The sequence below is a fragment of the Myripristis murdjan genome, chromosome 11 (assembly GCF_902150065.1).
Source record: "Myripristis murdjan chromosome 11, fMyrMur1.1, whole genome shotgun sequence".
Lineage (NCBI taxonomy): Eukaryota > Metazoa > Chordata > Actinopteri > Holocentriformes > Holocentridae > Myripristis > Myripristis murdjan.
The window spans coordinates 26,303,042-26,326,968 of NC_043990.1; the positions used below are offsets into that span (position 1 = coordinate 26,303,042).

The following is a 23,927-nucleotide window of genomic DNA, read 5'->3' on the forward strand; positions in this document are numbered from 1 at the left end:
ATAAACTCGTCTGAAGATAAATCAGTAAGGTTGTGCCTATTCTGAATGTACCCTATGCACTGTTTTCTATGGCCTTGTCTGCTTTGCCCCCTCTGTCTCTCCACTAAAAGGCAAAGGACATCTTGTGCAGTACGACCAGTCAACATCCTAATTAAGGCTGATGGATAGACTTTGTCAAGCATGTTTGAACAGAAGCTGACCCTTAAATAGTATACATGAGACAAGTTTCAATGCCACTAAGTATCTTTAATATTCTTCTCAACAGTTTCACAGTCACAGGTCTCTCTGAAGACCCATCAATCTTATTCATCTTGGCTCAAGGCTGCACATGATTGCTACCTCCAAGACACTATGACATGCACCTTAGTTCACATCACCCCACCTGTTTGAACTTAGTGTTAAATTTAATATAGAGAAGTGCTGATGTTAACAAAATGCACCAGCAGTGCACACATCAGAAAGGCTCTGATGCACTACACAAGCTTTGAGTGACCATTTATCCTCAGGCTGGGGTGCTGGAGAGAGAGTCAGAGAGGGTGTGTGTGGGTTAGCTCTTATCACATGAGCCAAGTGGACGAGTCAGGAGGTGGAGAAATCCATTCCTATTTAATGTACTCGATGCAAACGCCTAGGCAAATACAAGGATACAGTAAACACGAACAGGATGTATGACCAGAATGCAACACAATTTTTCAGTGCAACAGTATTCATTAAAAAAACAAAAGCAAAGAAATGTGTTAAAGAAATGTGTTTAATGTGATATGGTACAGTAGGAATCAGATTTTTAGTGCTTCAGTGGGGGCAGTTCATGCTACACTCACAAGTTTTAGCTGTATTAACAGGAGCATACTGCTCCCTATCTGCTACAACCAAAGACAAGGTCTACTGAAAATAAAGATGTTCATTAAGCAAGCACAGAACTGTGCAGATCCATGGCGCGTCCTGCACGTGTCCTACTAAACGTCCTTCATAAAACATCCCTGAGTGAGTGAGCGACCACAATTTGACACACATTGCCCACGGCTGCAGTACTACAAGCAATGGGTCAAAACCTCATAGGTGCTACATGCATTAGTTTTAAATATCAGTGTACGACCGTAAAATATAATATGATAACTTGCGGTGCTTTCACACCTGCCTTGCTTTGTCCGACTGAATTGACCTTTGGTGCGTTTACCCCTTTGGTGTGGTTTGTTTGGCAGGTGTGAACCAACAGTCACACTCAGGTGCAGACCAAAACAATAGGACCAAGACCCTGTTGAGAAGGTGGTCTCTCTCAGCACAGTTTACGAATTCCAAATAAACTCTGGGGTGGTTCATTTGCGATCAAATTCAACTATATGAAGCAGCCTACATTTTGGACTGAAGCAGCTGCGCATTATGGGCTTGTAAATAAACAACAGAAAGGAGCAACTTACAGTAGCAGCATTAGCAATGAGGAGTTAGAAACACAGGAACAAAATGAATCACGGGATAGCATGGAGCAACAAGGAAATGCATTGCCTTCTTGGTATACAGACATCGAAATAATGAAAACATGCCAAAATGCCAAAGCTGCTGATGCTGCTGTACGCCCATGTTGGATAATGGCAAAGGATGGTTGTAAAATCAAGTGAGAGAGGAAGAGGGGCAACGTGGAAGAAAACATTTCCTTTCTCCATCTTTCAACATTGTAATATTTGTCTGGCCTTCCCAAGAAGTGGGCTGACAGCTCCCATATGGCTTTTGTTGATATATTTTGGTTTGTTTAAATGTTTTGCTGTGTGAAACTAAAGCACATTAACAATGCAACAAAGTATCAACTGTTCCACCGATTCCAACCACAGCAAATGGACTACTGGTGTAAAAATTAGGTTAGCATAATTACTGTGAACTAAGGCTGAAAAAAAAGCTTTAAAACTTCAGTCCTTGCCATGGAAATCAGCGGCAAAATCAGTTGTTTTTTTTGTTTTGTTTTGTTTTGTTTTTTTTTCCTTTTCATATGACCAAAAATAGGAATTAGGCCAGTAAATAAGAATTATTAGAAAAAGAATTTCTCAAATTTGGCATGAAGGAAAAATGTGTGTGTGTGTGTGTGTGTGTGTGTGTGTGTGTGTGTGTGTGTGTGTGTGTGTGTGTGTGATGGAATGTGTTTGTGTACATAAAAATTGACTAAAAAAGGGTGTGTTAATAGGACGGTTTGCTCCACCCCCTGTACTTTAGCCATGCCGCTTAAAACTCATAAACCATTTGTGGTAGACTCTTGTGGGAGGCATCATTGGAGTGGATCTGCAGTGCCAGTTAGCTTTGCCACCTCATTTTGTTTTCATTTCATCAGTCCACAAAAATCTATCCATTCAGTGGTCCACAATTGTACCCACCCTATAGCAACCTCAGCTTTCTACCAATGAGGCTGAAATTTGCCATGGAGGTCAAGTGTTTGTGAGTTTGCATGTGTGAATGCACACGCATGTGGATGCAGGCACGTACGAGGTCGCAGCTATTGTGAATTGTGTTTGTTTAGGTTTATTAATGTCTCAAATTTGGTAATGTTTTATTGAAGATAACATGCTACATGTTGCACTATTTAAATTAGTGGTGTGACTATAAGGATGCAGCAGCTAGCTAAAAACTACAAAAGGGCAGTACAACAGTTAAATAGCTGTTGAATACACCAGCATGTGTCTCAGATTATCGACAGTTCAAATTTTAATTATGGCAGAACTTGGCAATATCCCAGGACAAAGGACCACAGACTTAAAACTGAGTTAAACAATAAGTCTTATACAAATAAGTTCACCAGTATATTAACACAAAATTATTAATGTAATTACACTAATGTATTAGACTGCCAGATAGCATCAAATGTGTTTAGCAAACACTGCAGCCCAGGATGTCACAATAATAGCAGTATTCAGAGCTGTTGTTTAGAGGCAACCATGTCTTATCTCCTTAATTCAGGGCCATGATTATTGCTTGGCTAATTAAAACATTGCAACAGTATCGCTTAAATGACCTCGTGAGGAGAGTGGCACTGGGGCGAGTTAAATATGCAGCTTCCATTTGTTTACTTTTACAATCATCTGGGTCCACATGTATCACACATAAGCACAAAGAAGCACACACAGACATACATACACACACACACACACACACACACACGCAGAGTAAACTTTCTCAGATGCAGAAGCAGGTCCATATTGATCCCTCATTAATATTTACCAACCCACAGTGTCTGTGTTGAGGAAGTCTGAGGAAAAAGGCAGAAAGGGCGGCAACAGGGCAGGCAAGAAAGGAGACTGAGTATAAACTGTGAGAACGACCAGGGAGAGTACACAATGAATGAGCTTTGAGGAAAGGAAAGGTAGGCCATTTTTTTAAACCATGAATAAGAATTACAAGAGAGGAACTACAAAAGCAGAAGTGAGGAAGCCAGAAGCTATGAGAGAAATGGAGGCGTTGACACTCCAAGTCTCCGCTACTTTTGTTGAACCTTAAATGAGTTGGCCAGACTCTCAGCCAACTCTGCAACACAGAGCTCTGTTTCTACCAGCAAATGGACCCCAACTTCTGCAGCTCTTTTTTCTTGATGATGATTACTGGTTACTAATATTAGTAGTATTAGTATTTAGTAGTTGTTGTTAGTAGTAGTAGTATTAGTATTAATAATAATGTCGTTGCTGTTGTTGGTATTACATGCAAGGTTACATGAGGCTGTAGTAAACCACACAAAATGTCTTATTAAAAGAGCAAAAATGTAGGGAAAAAAAATTGAACTTAAATGTATTCTAAAGCAATTTATTTGAACAGAAAGTTTGAATATGACTGCAGTGCCGACATGCTCCACTATGACACTGTATCGTAATCAGCACAATGCATCCGGAAAGGCACTGTTAAAGAAGAAGAAAACCACTGTGTTCACTAGCTACTGCCAGGCTACCAGACTGTGCTGGAGGCAGTAGCAGTAGATTAACTGATGAAATATTATAAAGATACTGAAGGTGGCATTGTGTCTGCATGTATATCGCATGGATCAGTAACATCAGCCAGATATCCGATACATGAATTACATCTGGATTGGGTGTTGGTGCATCCTTAGTTTCAGTAATGGACTTTTTGGGCCCTATTTTGCATCAGAGTCCCTAAACCCGCTATTTGGGGATTTAGCATTGCGTAAGAGGCATTCCCCCGCAAAAGTTGCTATCTTGCACACCTGCCGTTATCCCTAAAACACTTGTGCTACCCATTATATTATGCATAGGCGTGGTTTGGTTGTTACACCAGTTAAACCAATGAGTGTGCCAGGTGCAGTTGCCTTTAAGAGCAGGCTGCGCTATCACAAATCCGCAAACCGAAACCCGTGATAGAGAGAGGAAGGTTGCGATTTAGTACTATCTCTGCCATTTTCTCAGGGGTTCAACTGAGGCTAAAGCAAGGTGGCTTTTTATAGGCGAGTTAATTTGGGAGGTGGAGCCGCATGTGCACGTCCACATGTGTCCAAGTGGACGTGCATTGAAGCCGCCTGAGCGTGCTCTTGTAAAAGCCCAAATGGGATAGCGGGTGGTCCTGAGGACCCGCTATCCGCTTTCCCTAACGTGTGTGGTCAAGATAGCAATTGTAGGGAAAGTGCATAAACATGCCCACGGGCACACCTCCAGGCGCAAATAACGGCATAATGTATAGCGGGTAGGGTGGCCGCAAGATACCGTTTAGGGATAGTGGAAGCTGCTAAATCCGTAATTCATGGGTAGCGGGTAGTGGCAACGGGTAGCGCCGTGTGAAAGATAGAGCCCTTAGTGTCCCATGGTCTAAGTGTTGTTTCAGAGCCAAAAAAACAACTAAATATCACAATAAAATATTGGCTTCCAGGGGCTTAAGTCCGTAAGTCCATAGTACAGTACATAACTACAAAACAAAGACTGAGACACTGAATAAATGGCTACATAGTAAAATCCTTATTACACAGCCATTTACTTTTTTGTTTTTACATTATCTTTTTACATTATAAACCACACAAAAATCATGAATGAAATAGTTTTTGATTAAAAAAAACACACCTCAAAACAATTTCTTATAACAGAGTTCATTAAATTGTGGGTACATTTTGAGGAAATTACTACATTATCAGATGCTAGAGGCCTTTCATTTTCACTGAGGCTGTGTTGTGAGATGTTTTGTGGCTACTCACCATCGTTGAGGTCCTGGAGCAGGTTCTCCTGTCCAGAGAAGTCCAGTTTGACTTTGATGTTAACAGTGAGTGTCACAGACTGGCCAGGCTTCAGAGGCAGGTGAGACAACGCCTCCTCCAGCTCCCAGCTCAGAAACTCCCCAAACACTTTCTCTACAAAGACAAAAGTAAGACAAAAGCACATAAAAAAGGCTGAGCAAAAAGAGAGACGCAAAGAGACAGAGAGAAGTAATGAAGTATCATAGTCACATCCCAAGGGCAGCTTCTCCAGAGAAAATTTTGACACATCCTGTTTGAAGAAAAAACACTAAAAGTGTTGTGAAAGAAGGTGCAAACACTTATTCAACAAATAGATAAACAGACAGACAGACAGACAGACAGACAGACAGACAGACAGACAGATAGATAGATAGATAGATAGATAGATAGATAGATAGATAGATAGATAGATAGATAGATAGATAGATAGATAGATAGATAGATGGATGGATGGATGGATAGATGGATAGATGGATAGATGGATAGATAGATAGATAGATAGATAGATAGATAGATTTTTTTTCAAATAAAAAACAATGGTTTCTTGAGGAATTGTAGAAGTCATCAAATGAAACCTGCCAAGGTAAAGGCAGTAGGGAAGCTCTTGATTTCTGAATTTTCAAATAGTCACAAAATTGTAAGAAATTGATTTTTTTTTTTATGTGACAGTCATCTTCTCTTAAAAGAAAATCTTTTTACCGGTGCCTGGTGGTAACACAAGAGGTTATGTTCTCTTGTGAGTTTGCCACATTCAATTCAGCTCAATTCCACACAAGAACAGACAAGAGCACTTGCTACGGTGCAGTAACATGAGCTAGATAGTTGTTACTGTACAAATGGGAGAAGCATGCAAAGACTACTACAACAGTGAAAAAGCTGAGTGAGGAACCTTTGAGATGATCAACAAATTGTTGAATAGTTCTGATATTATCAAATAGTATTTTTTCTGAAATGCTCATCCCTAAAAGCTAAGAAGGTTTGCTGACTGGATACTTTAAATGGGGACATGATGAGGGCTGATGAAAACAAAATAGACAAGCAGACAGCACAAATATTTTTGGAACAAGAAACCAGGATGACATTTCCGTGCTTGTAGCCACCCAAATGCAATTTGCTCTGCATATGTAAGCATTCTGCTGACAGATTCATTTAGACTTGCTGGTCATTGTCAGAGATATTTGCTACATGGGAAGGAAGGGAGAGGAGCATGTCGCTTAACTGCAGCAGGCTGCACATCACAGAATCAACCTGGGTTAATATGATGTTTATCCACCTTTTGCAATTAGCCTCCCAGGTCTGGGTAAATTGCTGGCACTAAGCTGTTGATGGGTCACCTACCTATGAGTGCTTTTGGTGCCCAAGACTTGACAGTCTAATTGGTGCCTACAATCCCTACCACCTGAGACGGATGACTCAGCTGCATCCACTTCAGCCAGGAACATCAAATGAATGATACATCAACTGAATAAACCATGTGTTCTTGCCTACGCAGGTGTGCAACCCCTGCTTTTAGGCATTGTGAGAACAGCAACAAGCCGGTAATAATAGCAGATGCACAAGTGGGTTTGCCTGCCCATTGTACAATGGTTTCCACATACATGCTTCACCAAAAACTTTGAAATCACCCCAAAAAGCTGTGGACGCAGATTGCATTAAATAAAGATTTTGTGATTAACACAGCACTTTAAATATTCATGAACATAGACCTCCTTCAAGTGAATTAATGGAGAGTGAGGGCAGAGAGGGAGGCACCAATAGTACTGTGGGGAAATTAATAAAAACTGAAAAGGGGAAAGGAGAAAAAAAAAAAAAAAAAAACGAGCCATTCACTTTGACATGCAGCATAAAGCCCACTTATTCAACAGGTAGACAACTAGAATTGCAGATGATAGCCCCCGCATTATGATCACAACACTAAGCTGTGACTCGCAGGGAAATGGCAGCGACAATGGCTGTCAAGAAATGTCCCCAGTCTTATTTGAGGTATTAACCAGAGACATTTGAATATACTGTATGGACATCACGTCAGCACACCTTTAGAGCAGACATGAAACAACCTCCATTTCAATAGCTGGCCAAAACACTGAGGCGAGGTTTTCATCTCCTCAGATTCTGACTCATCCCCTTTTCTGTCAACCTCAATAGTCTACCTGTTGGGGAAAAAAAACGCAAAGGGACAGTGCAAAGGAAATATGAGGTACGTATAACAGGTAGCAATCAGGAAAAATGAACAAAGACTGAACAAACATAATGGCAATCAACTTGCAAATGAAAGGGAAAAGAAATTGCATGAGGTACTGTGTAACTGTTAATGACCACAATTCCACAAATAAAGCATGGATTAAAAATTCAGGAGGCTCACACATTCCATTTCAGACCCAGTCAAAAAGTAATTAGGGAACAAAAGCCTCTGGGTGTAGCCAATTGAAACAATCAATACAGTGTCAGCAATAGATTTGGATTAGCATAAAGTTAGATTCAGCACCACACAGGAATATCTGGGACTCTGTCCTCTATCCTGTGTTGCTCTTACAGCACATAGAGCTCGCACTAAATAAATAAATGGATAAAATAGAAAACGTTCAAAGGACAATCAGATTTACCAGTTATGCACCACTAATCACGATAGCTATATCTTCCACAGCACTGAACTTCCAAATATTTGCATTACTTCAAGCAAACACCTGTTCAAACTTCTCTTACAGAATAACCTTTGACATTCCTTTCAAAAGGAAAGATATATGAATTGGTCACAGAGTTTATTTTCATACCTGATGAACTGGTTTACTAAATCTGCCTTCCTTCAATCACTCATTCCGGTAAGTCTACAGTAGCTGCCCTGTCTCATGTACTTCAGAGTCAGACAGGTTCCTGATCATTCTCTGGAAGGGAGAAAACAAGCTTTGATGAGACAAAACCTGTCAGTCTTTTAGAATGAAGAAATACCCACCTGACTCTATCCCATTCAGTGCAGCTTAGATTTGAACTTTGTATCCCAAAAGGAGAGACATTAACACCCTAGAGGACCTAAGAAGCAGTAATGCACGTATGTACACTTTAACCGTATACAAATATTTATCCTTTTTTTCAGTGGAAGATCCACAACAATATGGATTCCAAGGCTCCATAGTCAAACCTTATTTCTCCAAATCATATCCTCACTGATTCTTGGGAATTTGGATAAAACAAGTTTTAATTTTGAAAAAAAAAAAAAAAAAAAAAAAAAAAAAAGTGAGTTAAATTATAAAATCTGAAGGTATATCATTATAGGCCAGGGTCTTGGCTGTTCAGCAATGTACCGGTGCAACCTCCTCATTTTGCATTTTTTTCATAAAATAAAATCATAAAATTCCAGTTATTAGGCTACTTTGCTTTTGTCAACCCCATCACCGTAATGTTTTTTTTGTTTCATTTGAAAAACATATTTTTGCATTAAAAGAGACTATTACTTTAATAACTCACCAGCACCAAAGAAACATATTGTAAGCATATTCATTTAAAACAAATATAACTGCCTCTGACGGTGGTGACAGTGGCCTCATTACAACATACATTTCCAAAATTTATACCACTCAAGTCAATGGCTTCTTGCTTAACAACTTTATTTAACTATTTGGTACAAAAAATAACAATCCTGAGCACTGTTATAAGCATTTTTCAGACTTCAGTCATCACCGTTAGACAGAAAACCTGACGGTGGTGACGTCTGACGGTGGTGACAAAAACCTACTCTTTCACATGATAAGCATGAATTGTTCACATTAGCCAGCTTGTTTCCCTTCTGTTGCTACCTACATCAGACCTCTTCTTAAAAAGTATACATTTATGCCGTAATCTAATCTAATATTTTTTATACAAAAGTGACAGTGTTGACATGTTATGGTTGTGACAGTAGCAGTGTCCAAAAATATGAAGAGATTTAAGAGAAAATAGCAAACTTACAGGAGCCTGCGTGGTCTTGAAGCATGCAGTAGAGCTGAAGGTTTGAAAAGGGCTCCTCAGGAATGTAATTGACCTTGTATATGTAGAGTTTTTTGTTTTTTTTTTTTTTTTTTTTTTTATAAATATCTAACGGTGGTGACGAACATGTGGGACATATTTTGAGCAACCACAAAATATTAGTAAATATTGTTCAAAACTCATCGTTTGTAGTTTTTAATACATATTATGATGTACCCTTTCATGTGGTAAATATATTATTCAGTGAAATTATTACTTTTTGTTGTTTTAATCAAGTTGAAATGATTATCTCCTATCCGCGGACAACTAGTTTTGCAGGCCATGGGCCAACATCTAATCATTAAATTAATAAAAATCAAAAAATAAACCTATAAAAGAACCTTACAAATGTGGAAAAGTCCCCCTGATTATGCCCTTGATTCTTTTTATTCATTAAAATATTGTAAATTTCCAACAGAAATAACAGAAATTTCTTAGTGGGACATGATTTATCCAAATTCCCAAGAATCAGTGTCCTGTCATTCACTACTCATTCACAAATTAACTTAGCTATAGACTACATAGAACAACTAATTCTTAATAAATGGCACAGTCCTGTTCATATAATTTCTCCTGCCCTCTGTTGACTACAGGTGAAAATATGACTTCTAAATGTGTTAAAAACAAACTTTGTCCTCAAACTATGTACCTTTCTCATATGTCAAGTTGTCTGTGGCTGTGAGTAATGCTATTTGCATTTGCAGATGTCTCCTTTATTATGATGCTCCATCTTTCATTCATTGCCTGGAGAGGGTGTTGCGCGCATTGCTTCCTATAGAGGCTCAGAAAGGCCACAGTTGAGATGGTAAACATCAGCCATATATGATGAACTTAATATGATTAATATGATGAGCATTGATGCTAACCGTTCTTTTAAGAAGCTCTGTGACCACAGGGGGCTCTATGGGGAAGCTATGGCCTCTACTGCTATTGTTTCTACAGTCTGCTGCTTGGGGATCAGGCACTAGAAGCTTCATTATAAAACACCAGGAGAAATGGGAATGCACTTAAAAATACATTGATCAAAATATTACAATTTTTTTTTAATATTTAAGGACTAGACTTATTCAGTGCACCGCACTTGCATTAAAATGCTGTGATACCAAAACTAATGGGAACAAAATAGATGAGGCTGCCACCCACTGTATGCAGACTTCTCATGCAGGGTTTTTGTTATATGATCAACTGCACTGTAATGAAATTAGAAGGACACTGACTATCATGTAGCCCACCATGTTGTGTCCTTCATCTGAGGCAATGTGTGCGGTTTTAACTTGACAGTCATGTGCTGACAATTAAAAGCATTTTCAAACAGCTCATCAAGTAACAGAGGGACACTTTAAGACCTTGTCGTTCTATATAAGGAAAAGCAAGAACACAGACAGCAACCTTTTCTGCTGCCAAACAGAGACAAGAAAAGCGCAAGCTGCTTTATGTCGGCAGAGCAGAAAGAAGTACATACCAATTTGTACTAATTATCAGCCTCTCAAACAGACTGAGAACAATCGGCTACAAAGAGGGGTTATTTCAAAGACGGCTCAACTGCCAGCAGCTGTCCAGCGGTCACTATTACTAGCCTAAAACAAGCAGATGCTCTGCTATAGAGCCTGCTGTCATACTGAGCACAAGGTGAATAAAACAAAACACTGAGTCTACAACAGATCTGCTTATGCTTATTTAGACTATATGAGAGACAGCAGAACTATCAACAGCCTGGTTTGGGACAGGTGGCCAGACATTGATAAGAACATTTTATTCTTTGAGTAGCACAGCGTCCCTCCTGGATTCCTGATCAGACTACATGCAGTAACTCTGACATACAGACTTGACACTCCGAGCTGACGACTGGCTTGTACAGCTCACATGGGGCAGCAAAAGAACAGCCCTGACTGAGGCTGCAAGATAAGAACAATCCCCTCGTCCTCTTCTGCATCCTCCTCCTCCTCACCCTCCACACCCACATCTAGTGGTATGTAGTAGTATGCAATCAGGCTGTTCATGCAAGCTCTTCCAGGGTCACTCATATGAGTCTAACAACGTACAGCCTCTCTCCACCATACTCACCGTCCCTACAGTGCATCTTGCCTTTAAGCTGGTACTCAGTAGACAAGTGGCCTCTTCACCTCTCTTTACTCTTTAGTGTAGCCTACCCATTTGCTGATACATCTTTGATGCCCTAAATGCCATTATTTCCACTGAGCCATGTCACAGAGCTGCCAGGCCTGGGAAAATATTTTGAGTGCAACAATCATGCAACACCTGGTGTGCACAATTTCACCCCATTGAGCTTTGCATGCAGTCATTTCCTTGCTCACCACTATATCTACAGAATCAACAGGTTATGTTATCTTTAGTATCACAATCAACAATATGTTTATTATATGTATGTTACCTCCTGAGAAATAAACAGTATCATCATGTTAATCATATACTTTTGAGCAGACCTTCTTTTAGAAAATAGCCCACTTAAAATTTTTATGGAACAAAGGGCTGTAGCTATAATTATTTTAGTAATAAATCATTCTACCGCTTATCCCAGCAATAAATTGAGTAGTCAGATAAGACATGCTTTTGTGTTTTCTTAAAGAACAACAGTAAATATACAAAAGGAAAAAAGAGGTAGGCCAGGTTTCTTAAAATGCTTTCTTACTTTCTCTCCTTTTAGAAAATCAACCCTTTTTGTTTTATTGCATAGTTTAACGATACAAAAACATTATTTTTCCAAACAAAACCAATTTAATGCCTGAAAGTATCATATTACATACATGTGTTATAATCTATTGGTTAAAATTTGTGTTAGGAAGCTAAACAGGTTATAATTCCCTCTCTAATATCTCTCTAATATCTATTTTATATTGCTGTGAAAAAAAAAAACTTTCTCCTTCAACCAGCGCTATTTATTCAAGTTTCTTGCCAAAAACTAAATTTTACAAGATTTCATTTCGACACATCATGCTAACTTACCTTTGCCCAATGCTTATTTTTACTGAACAGAGCTTGAACACAGCATAACATAACTCAGTGACACCTCTAATGATAACAAGGAGCCAAGAGCACCTCAGTGAAACCCCGGTCTCGGGAAATTGTGACCCTGTTACAACTCACAGCCGGTTATGATCCTCATCCCTTGTCAGTCCTGACTAGTGTTGCAAAATTCCCGGAATTTTCAAAGTTGGAAAATTTCCATGGGAATTTTCGGAAATTAATGGGAATTAACGGGAATAAACGGGAATTTTGGGGGAATTTTCAGGAATTTATATTAACTGCATTCACCCGGTCATATACATATATACATAATAAACATTTTGGTTTGTTATAAGCAGATATGCATGCAAACATGTTACATTTTAATGAATTTCCAGGGAATTTTCCCTCGCTGAGTCAAACTGTCGTGAATATTGGCATAACCAGTGTACGAAATAAGGGGGAGCAAAGGGGAGCACAGCTCCCCTGGTGGTGACATGAGCTCCCCTGGCTGGAAACATTGTGAAATTTTGGGGGAGCGGTGCCTGCTCGGTGCCGGACAGCACCACACGGTGTGCGTGGCCACCCGGTCAGGTCTGCCGGATCTGGTTGATTATTATTATCAGTTGATTATTGGCTGTGCAATGCAACAATTCGCAGTTAATCCACATATATCCACGTTCGCGTGCTGCATGCGTGACAGTGTATGTGCTCGTGCATGAGTGCCCTACTGGAGCTCACCCCCTCCAACCAGAGTAATTTTAAGTTGATTTAATTAAACAGTCAAATGTTACTTTGGTGGTCCGTGGATTAATTTTTATCATGTGGATTGAAGTTTGCATAGCCCATATAAATGCTCAGGAAATCTGTTGTTCAAATGAAATTAACCTGATCCATCGGGGCGTTTTATGTAAATATCCTACATTAAGATATTAATGGTATCACCCGTGTGCAACGACCAGCAGTTATACAGCGTTAGTAAGAGGTGTAGGCTATTAATTCAGGTATAGGACTGTGTGCAGTACTATTGTTAAGGTGTGCATATGAAGTGGTTCAAACTACCCATTAAAATGCATAGAAATGCAGGAAATTGAATCGTGATGCTGATGTGATGATCGTCTGTCTCAGTGGAAGTGCTGTAGCCTAGTGGAGTATAGGCTACTGATTGATGATGATCAAATGTGCTCGAAATTATTTGCATATGTGAATCATGTTGGACAATTGAATTTGCATTGAATCATGCAACATAATTTTTTCCACCAAAATGCAAAGTTGACTGTTTATATTCAAGTTTTATTTCACACACTTGGGTAGGGGGATGATGATTTTACAGTGTGCTGGCAGTGTGGCCTTTGGGTTAGAAGTGAGTCCTGAGTTCAGGATATTAGGGTTTCCATTTCCAAAATGGTGATATTGATGTTGACATTTGTTTTATTGATTATTGTTTATTTTTGCCTCATTCACCTTAAGTTAACAACAAAAACGAAATTTCTTAATGTCTTAATTTCTTAAAAGCTTAAATTTCCATGGAAACTTTTTAAAAACCTCATTCAAATTGATGACAAGAAAAAAAAAAAATCCCCAAATTCCCGATCTGAATTTTCCTGGGAATTTTCGGAAAAATTGAAAAAAAAGTGACAGCAAAAATCTTCTGAAAATTTCCAATATTCCAGAGAGAAAATTCCCACGGGAATTTTCGGAAACTTTCTGGGAAATTTACCGGAAACTTTCCACCCCTTTGCAACACTAAGTCCTGACACAGTGCTTGTAGGCCAAATCAGGTAAGATGCAGTTCTCTTGTGTTCGAGTTTGTGCGTCATCTGTGACAGTGCCTCTGTTTACTCTCGTGAGATAGAACCACATGCTTGGCTCACTTCAGCAGGGAAATGTCTGGTACCACTGGATTATTTCACAATCATATTTTTCACTGGTCTCGCACCTCAGTCAATTTAAACAGAGAACAGCCAGAGATTACCAACAGTAACGAGAAGAGAAGAGACACTCAGTTGGAGTCAGTGTCCAGTAGTGGAAAACTCTGGTTGAACCGCAATAGGTCACATAGTTTACATGTCGTCTGCCATGTTCTAGACAAGCTTGCCTCTCCTTGCTCTTTGCTTACTCAGTCAAATCACATTTTTGTATCATTGTGTCAACTGTGGTCCTTGCAAACACAGCCCGCTGTATAGAGTTCTAAAGATGAAACAAAGCCTCGAGGCAGAGAATTTGCATCAACAATTTTTAGTATTTGAATTATTCAAGATCCTCGAAGCATCGTTTCAGCCGTAATTCAGACTATAAAAAACTGCTTATGTTAAGCTTGTTTGTTTTGAAAGGTAATTTAGACTATAAAATATGGTGCATATAGTTTTTGTAACTTAGACTATCAAAAAAATTCTTCTATAGTTTTGTATAGAGAGCAGTTTCTAATATCATGCTGTAACTGCGATTTGCACATGCACATTAGCGTGGGTTAGACCACACAACAGGTGGGATGAAACTATGGAACACTGGGCATTATGACTAGATTTTAAAGTCAGACTTCTGACAAGTCGTGCAAGTAAAAATCTGAATATTACCAGTTAAACGAAATCTAGAGTGTGCTATTCAAAGCTACGCCTGGTTGAGTTCAGAACTATTAACTTCTGCTTACTTCCTCAGTTAATCAATCCAGATGATAGCCTCATCGCTTAATATTAAGAGAAGTCTTTTAATGAGGCTAATTACACAGCTACAGCTACAAAAAGCTCAAAGATTCATGCAATATAACAGTCATATTTTTAATATTTTCATGCTTGATTGTTATACACCCCCCTTTCCATTTCTCCTCAGCAATGCAGCATTGTGTTTGAATAGATAGTCTATCATGTCTATCATGTATTTGACAAACTAAAAATGCTGCACACAAATGTGCATACAATACAATATAATTAGTCTGGATATTGCAATAAAGTGAGATGACTTATTTCCATTGCGGTCCTTGACATTCATGGCTAGGAGGCAGGAAATAATTGGAAATCGCAAGAATCTGCGACAGGTAACTCATACAGATGCAACTTGAGAATAAAGACTCAGTTTGACATCAGTGATAATGTCATATCAATGAACTTTCATGGTGAGCAACATGCATACAGGTTGGCATGTGAACATGTCAGACAAGCACATCAACATGAAACTGTGTGCTTGCTGTAAGACAAGAATTCACTAAGAGCCACAAGAGACCGACATAGAGAATGTGATAACAGGTAGAGAGAGAGGGAAACACAAGAGAGCCGGTACACAACCAGCTGCAGATGCCATAAAAACATAAACAATAGGTGTTCTCTTCCAGTTTCACCTACTGTGAAAGCTTTGGAGGAAAAGTTTGGTTTGGAAAGTCAAATTCATAGTCACACTCTATCTAACTATCTGTCTATCTGTCTATCTATCTATCTATCCAGACAGACAGACAGACAGACAGACAGACAGGCTCCCAGCTCCACCATCTTTGCTGACTTGTTGTGTTAGTACACTCCAGATGAGAGCGGGGAGGGGGCAACAAAACAAAACTTGCATCTCTTTGGTTTGTCCTTGATCTATTGCATTGCCCTGGTTTCAAATGAGCCAGACAGAGATGATTTTCAGTCAGCATCTTATTAGGTGTGCTCTATGAATAGCAGTTCAAGATGTTTCATTACTGAGTTTCCGAGTGCATGAAAAAGTGGGTGGGATCGCACACAGCAAAGTACTGCACTGAAAATACAGCTTCTTCATCTAGCGACTGCTGGTGTAAACAAAGAATAGGGAAACAAAAAGACAAAGAAGAGACTAAAAAAGCAATGTTTTCTGTGTCAAGATAACTGGTAGCAATGTTTGGAGGGGTATGATGTTCCTCTTTGTTACTCCTGTACGCATCCTTATACATATATAGAGAAAACAACAAATCTGAAAACAAGAATACTTTTACAGTACCACAGTAAACTGGAATCTCTAAAAGCATTCTTGTTCAGTAGAGAAATCATCTGTCTCAAATCCTCGAAAACTACTTGTACTCATTTTCCAAGAGTTGTGAGGTGTGGGCTAAGATCTACGTAATGTGATAGATTTATTCCATGCTTTTTGGAATGTTTCGCACAGAAACAACAACAGCGAGCCATAAACACATGTCACAAAGCAATTAGTACATCGGTAATCATTCTCATCCCTCTGCCTCGTTTTGTTTTTTGAATTAAACCGTCAGATCTCCCAAGATGCAAACTCAAGGTGATGCCGTGGACTAAAAGGCTACTTTACTTTCAGTAAGTTGAAAATACTTAATACTTAATCATAATTATGCTATAATTTGTCTTTTCTGCCCCCAGTCCAATGTTAATTATGAAAAAAATCAATTAAAACTATGTTAATGTCCAAAGCACTTCCCTTGAGGAAAAAAGACATCCACCAGAGAACGTTTGATTGCCTAATTAGGCTGTGAATAAACTATACCTGTAGAATGATGACCACGAGGACAAGGAACAGGCTACACCTCAGCTCAGACAGTTGTTTGATAAAATGAGTGGTGGATGACAGGCAAACTGCTCTCAACCTCTCAGGCAAAAAGGAGGAGATTCACACCATCATTAACACGGTTGCACTAAACAAAAGCATTTTATGCTTGGATTATTTGATAAATATTCAATGGGCCTCTGCAAGGAGAAAATTGAAGATGATGTAAATGTAAATGTTGTAAATGGTATAGCTGGCAATCGAAAACTGTGGATTAATATGAACAAATATGGATGGACTTTCCAAGCCATGTGAATGTCAGCTACATTACACTTCTTTTCTCACAGGGCTGATGAACTGAATGTTGGACAAAGCTCAAAAGAACACACTGACATAGGCACTGATGTCCCACCAAGCAACAGGGCAGGTCCTGTAGTACATCAAAGACGCAGAAGAGTTGCCAATGCTGACCTTTAAACAGTGGAAAAGGCCACACAAAGCATGGAGACAGAAGGTAGCGATAAAAAAGGACTGGCTTGTGGAAATCAGTATTTGCAATGCGTTGAGCTGTCGTCACTTTGCTGAGGCAGAGCCTGGATCCAGAGGCTTTGCTTATTTCATCAGAGCAGGAGAATCTTTTTTACCCTCCAAAGAAACTAAGATTTTTTTTTTTCTTATATTTCACAGTATGGTTTGTTATTTCTAATTCAATTAATCTCTTCTTTTACTAGAATGCTTGTTCAGTGACTGCCTGGTGAGGAAAACACCTGTTCCTAGTTGTTTTATGGCTTCATGATTTGCTCAATCTTGTCCCTCCTCTCCTTCTTCCACTCATTCCTCTGTGTATCATCCCCCTGGTCCTCTCTGTTGGGCACCGCGATTGATCTCTATACACAGCACCAAGTCGGAAAAGATAATAACAACTGCAAACTCAGAGCTGTACAGAAGACATCCTCCAAACTTGTCAAGGAAGGGAAACCGTGATTTAAGTACCCCAAGGAGCCTCTCCACAACCACCTGGCCACATTTGTGTGCAACACTGTAGCCCTCCCCAGCTCTACTTGGTAGGCTGACCATGAGAATCACTAGCTAAGGTTGCAAGGTGAAACAAGGTCTAGGTACGCTTCTCTGCAGTGAGTGGTTAAGAGAAACTTCAGGCTAGTATGGAGGGAAATGAAGCAAGGCAACATGACAGTACAGATTGCAAAACTCAAGACTGATTGTCCATAATAACTCAAAGTTTTATGCTGAGAAAGAATGACAGAGAGAAAAGGCTCATAAACAGCTAATAAAAGATAATGGCTTTTGAACAGTACTGTACTTCAATCAACACACACACACATGCGCGCGCGCGCACACACACACACACACACACACAAACTCATGTGCCCGACAGAAGTGACTATACATCATCTAACTCAGAAGCAGTCATCTATCTAGTCATAGCTTTTTTTTTTTTTCCCCTAAAAACAACTCTATCGTTACTCTCCATTCATGCACTGGAGACAAGATGTTGCATATCCCGTTAAGTAAGCATGAAAAAAGACTTTGGATCAAACTGTTGGACTACAAAGTTCTTCAGAGATCATATTGTGTTCTTGTTTCTGCTCATTAAAAGATTCATTGTGCTGCTAACACCCAGCCTCACAACGCTGTGGACATGTTTTCTAATCTGGAAAGTAAACGATTATTAACTTATTAACTGCATCTGTAATAAATATGTCAAAGATCAATTTCCTCCCATAAAAGCATGCCACTAGACATTCACACAAACTGTCTAAACACAATTAATTAAGGAACTGCCTCTGCTGCCATTTTTCAACAACTGTGGGTGGAGAAGCTTTGAAGTGTTTTTAGATTTTGTTACTTAGAGGTCATGCTGCAAACATAATACCAAATTTGGCAATGACAGTGACAAGCTTACTGATCCAATCAGGGTTTGACCTAAAATCTCTGCAGACACAGTTGCATAAGTGCAATATTTCATGCCGTGGCAATCTCACAGTATACAGTATTTATCTGAAGGTGTGTCTATCAATGAATGAAAGTGTTTTTAATAATAGTAATAGTAAGAGGCTTTATATATAGAGTGCCTTTCATACAAAGGATATGGCTAAAAGCACTTCACAAAAAAAATTAAGAAATAAAGAGCTTAATATTACAATAAAAAGAAGCCAGACAAATTAAAACATATGAAAAAGTGAAAAGGTGTTACTTACTGTAGGTTTTCTGCAGTTGTTTAAAAATGTCTTCTGAACCCACAACTCTTATGACATCAATATGATATTTAATCATTTTAGAGTATTGTTTAAAAAAAAAATGCTGTGCCGCCTATTTCTTTTGTGTAGGATTGCTTTTATTTAAAAAAAAAAAAAACAGCAGCAGAGGATCTAAGAGCTTGTGAAGGATTATAAAACAACAGAGTCTGCAATGTGGGCTGGTCCCAAACCATTAAGAGCTTTATAAACAACTAAAAGGACCTTAAAATTGATTCTAAAAGAAACTGGGAGACAAAGGCTAAAACAAGGATGATGTGCTCTTTCTTCTTTGTTTTGGTTAAATGTCTTACAGCAGAGTTCTGAATAAGTTGTGATTTCTCATTAGATTGTTTTGGAAGACCAGTAAAAAAAAAATAAATAAATAAAAAGTTACAGTAGTCTAATGTATTCAAAATAAAAGCAGGAATGCTTTTGCAGCTCCTTTTTGGTGAGGGCGATTATATTTTGGTAATATTTCTTAAATGATAAAATGCTATCCCAGGACAGAAGACTGCAGCAGAGACTTAGTAAACCAGTACAAGAAGGAGGCTATTTTCCCATGAGTCTCTGTGTTACCAACTCTGTAGTGAACAATGATGAGGGTTGGGGGAAGTGTGGTGGTAGGACAGCGGTGGAACTGGAGCCTTAACCAATTACCAAATGGACACTTCTGCCTTCAAACAACAATGTGTGATGTCTTCCCAATAAGATAACAATAAACAGGGTTTTTATATATTATCTTTCTTTGTCTATGATCCTGTGTGCACATTGCCCCCTAGCCTCCTAAAATTTGACTTTCAGTGATGTCAGGGATGTGTTGTAGTGGGTGTGTTGTGTGTGTGTGTGCTGAGATGAGACTGGTGGTGCAAGGAAGCAGCAACAACAACCGCACAAAGCAGCAAGAAAAGAGCACAGTGAGGCTAAATGTGCAGCAGACCAGACCTGCTCAAAAATGTGTGAACATCAGCATTTTGTTTTATTGCAGACTGGCTAGCGTTCACCGTCTTCAACATCTGTGGACACTTTACTGATGCCAGCTACCTCAGCCTCAGGCTAGATGCTGCTTCTAGGTAGACAGCCCATCATGATGAGTGACAAATGTTGAGGCGGGAATGTGTCCAACTGTGGGGGAGGAGGGTGGGGCTAATATTACACTTCACTGCCCACAATATGAAAAGTTGCATTTTTAGCTGTAGCTTTAGCTTAGGCACAGGAAGTTTACTTTTCAGCATTGCAGTCTCGGTGAAATAGAGAGCTACGTGACTCAACTGTTGATCGGAAACTTATTGTCAGGAACATATTGCTGCTGTCAGTCTGGGAAATTAGGAGTGGCGAAGAATAGAAGGTGGGAAAGGATGGGGTGCTAGAGAGAGAGAGAGAGAGAGAGAGAGAGAGAGAAACACTGCAGATCTGAGGACCAGAGCAGGTGTTGAACAAAGAGATGTAACACAAAGTGAAAAGCCATGGGTGCATGAAAGATGCAGAACCAAAGACAATGGGCAGTGACCTCCCTGGCACCACGGACAGAGGAACTGCAAAGGACCAAACAAGAAACTCATTGGGGAAGCGAGGAAGTACAGAGGTTGCTCTGACAAAAAAAAAAAAAACTAAAAAAAACTAAATTTTTAGATCTTTAAGAAATGCTCATGTGAAAATGAAATTTTTATGAATATAAGGAGTTCACAAATTGCTGTCCCATCATGTATTTCATTCATATTATTAATACGTGTTTGCTCCTAAAACACAATGTGAATTGTTTTGGTATTCATAAAAAATAAAACAAACAAACAAACAAACAAATAAATAAATAAAAGTAATATTGATAATCATTTGACTGTGTTGGTTTTTGATTAAAAATAAAACAAAGGAATTATTGGTACCAGAGTCAGACTTTTGGACCCCACTGTATTTATATCCTCATTTGTTTTGGATCCATTATTGCTTTGCAGTCGTGTATCCTATTGTTTGTTGCTACAATGACCAGACTTCCCCATGAATATCAATAAAGGTTCATCTCATCTAACTGCTGACAACCTGAGGATGGAGCAGTGACAGATAAGACCTGAGACAGTTTTAGCTGTACGACTGTAGACAGGGGTACCAACCTTTGGTGGTGACGGTCTTGGAGGTAAGCTCCAGAGTTTCTATGTCCTCTGTGCCTATGTTCTCCAAAGTGATGGTCAGCTGCTGGGTTTCTCCATTAAAAAGCTGGACAGACACAGTGCTGGACAGCTCCTCTTTGGACATGGGCTGAGGGGTGTGGGCTGACCTGTAAAAGCCACAGTAGATGGTAGGATATGCAGGGTTTCCTCCAGGATTTTTTGAAACTGTGGGGGAGGGCTTCAGCGTCAGCGTCCACCCCCCTCCACGCTCTATTTAACAATATGTTAAATTATTATTTGTTTTAAAAATATAAATTACTTATCAAACAGACCTAACAATTCAACTACCAATGAAAGAGCAGTAGTATGCATAGATAACACAGATTGACAAAATAAGCCAAAGTGATACCGCTTCTCAAGACAAGCTAAGCCAGTGTGCTGCTGTTAGCCAGTGAAAATAGAGCGGAGTGGCAACTCTTCGCTTTGTTACACAATCCATGTCAGTACACTGCTGTAGCCTGGAAAGTTTCTTTGCCTTTTGGACTCGCCGGTGCAGTTGTTGTATTTTTTTTCTCGGTGGTGCAGGTGCAGGTGAAAAGACTGGAGGGGTTACGCCACCTAGATTTGCTTCTCTCTGTGTAATTTCCCCCAGACATACGTTCATATTCCACACAAAAACAGCATTTCATTCAAATTATGTCAAATTCCGCGATATTCTGTGTTAAAAATAGATTCCGTTTTATTTAGCTAATTCCGCGATTCCATGAAATTATAGGGCCCTACAATGTTAACATTAACGATAACATTAGGGTCGTTTTCACAGGCTTGAACAAAAAAAATGGATTAAATATAATCTTGCCTAGGTACCTTTCTCTTGCCCTTTTCTCTCCCTCTGCGAGCGCACAGCAGTAGAATCAAACAGGCGGGTGATGACTCCGGTGTTGATTTTTCAAAATAAAGTTAATTGCAGTGTAGTGTAACATTTCATGGTATTTAAATTATCATTATAGTAAGCATATGTGCGCAAAATATAGGCTATAGGCTATATATATGTGTATGTACAGTACAGGCCAAAAGTTTGGACACACCTTCTCATTCAATGCGTTTTCTTTATTTTCATGACTATTTACATTGTAGATTCTCACTGAAGGAATCAAAACTATGAATGAACACATGTGGAGTTATGTACTTAACAAAAAAAGGTGAAATAACTGAAAACATGTTTTATATTCTAGTTTCTTCAAAATAGCCACCCTTTGCTCTGATTACTGCTTTGCACACTCTTGGCATTCTCTCGAAGAGCTTCAAGAGGTAGTCACCTGAAATGGTTTTCACTTCACAGGTGTGCCTTATCAGGGTTAATTAGTGGAATTTCTTGCTTTATCAATGGGGTTGGGACCATCAGTTGTGTTGTGCAGAAGTCAGGTTACTACACAGCCGACAGCCCTATTGGACAACTGTTAAAATTCATATTATGGCAAGAACCAATCAGCTAACTAAAGAAAAACGAGTGGCCATCATTACTTTAAGAAATGAAGGTCAGTCAGTCCGGAAAATTGCAATAACTTTAAATGTGTCCCCAAGTGGAGTTGTAAAAACCATCAATTGCTACAACGAAACTGGCACACATGAGGACCGACCCAGGAAAGGAAGACCAAGAGTCACCTCTGCTTCTGAGGACAAGTTCATCCGAGTCACCAGCCTCTGAAATCGCAAGTTAACAGCAGCTCAGATCAGAGACCAGATAAATGCCACACAGAGTTCTAGCAGCAGATCCATCTCTAGAACAACTGTTAAGAGGAGACTGCGCGAATCAGGCCTTCATGGTCAAATAGCTGCTAGGAAACCACTGCTAAGGAGAGGCAACAAGCAGAAGAGATTTGTTTGGGCCAAGAAACACAAGGAATGGACATTAGACCAGTGGAAATCTGTGCTTTGGTCTGATGAGGCCAAATTTGAGATCTTTGGTTCCAACCCCCGTGTTTTTGTGAGACGCAGAAAAGGTGAACGGATGGATTCCACATGCCTGGTTCCCACTGTGAAGCATGGAGGAGGAGGTGTGATGGTGTGGGGGTGTTTTGCTGGTGACACTGTTGGGGATTTATTCAAAATTGAAGGCACACTGAACCAGCATGGCTACCACAGCATCCTGCAGCGACATGCCATCCCATCCGGTTTGCGTTTAGTTGGACGATCATTTATTTTTCAACAGGACAATGAGCCCAAACACACCTCCAGGCTGTGTAAGGGCTATTTGACCAAGAAGGAGAGTGATGGAGTGCTGCGGCAGATGACCTGGCCTCCACAGTCACCGGACCTGAACCCAATCGAGATGGTTTGGGGTGAGCTGGACCGCAGAGTGAAGGCAAAGGGGCCAACAAGTGCTAAACACTTCTGGGAACTCCTTCAAGACTGTTGGAAAACCATTTCAGGTGACTACCTCTTGAAGCTCATCAAGAGAATGCCAAGAGTGTGCAAAGCAGTAATCAGAGCAAAGGGTGGCTATTTTGAAGAAACTAGAATATAAAACATGTTTTCAGTTATTTCACCTTTTTTTGTTAAGTACATAACTCCACATGTGTTCATTCATAGTTTTGATTCCTTCAGTTAGAATCTACAATGTAAATAGTCATGAAAATAAAGAAAATGCATTGAATGAGAAGGTGTGTCCAAACTTTTGGCCTGTACTGTATATCCATTCATACAATATACTTTAAATTGCTTTAACATCTGAAAAAAAAAAAAAGAAGTCATCATTCTGAAGGCGTGGCAGCTTTTATTTTGCCGTGGCGGTGCGCCACGATCAATTACATGTACGGGACACCCTGGGATATGTAGTGGTGAAAGATGTCAGCATGGGCTCAGCTTTACCAGTCACTGATTTATGGTACTATTTGTTGTTGTTGTTGTTGTTGTTTTGACCAGTCCTCTATCAAT

At 39.5% G+C, this 23,927-nt stretch overlaps 1 protein-coding gene across 5 annotated transcripts in view; it reads right to left on the reverse strand.

The window, feature by feature from the left end:
• The window catches only part of trappc9 (trafficking protein particle complex subunit 9), a 229,764-nt gene that overhangs the window by 149,463 nt on the left and 56,374 nt on the right, over positions 1-23,927 (reverse strand). For all 5 annotated transcript variants that reach the window (XR_003928915.1, XR_003928914.1, XR_003928913.1 and 2 more), the window contains 2 exons: positions 20,994-21,157; positions 5,168-5,320 (listed from right to left, as the gene is read on the reverse strand). Coding sequence is in view for 1 of the 5 variants with exons in the window: in XM_030063142.1 (XP_029919002.1) it covers positions 5,168-5,320; positions 20,994-21,157 (317 nt within the window). In the remaining 4 variants the exon portion in view is untranslated. The remainder of the gene's footprint in view (positions 1-5,167; positions 5,321-20,993; positions 21,158-23,927) is intronic.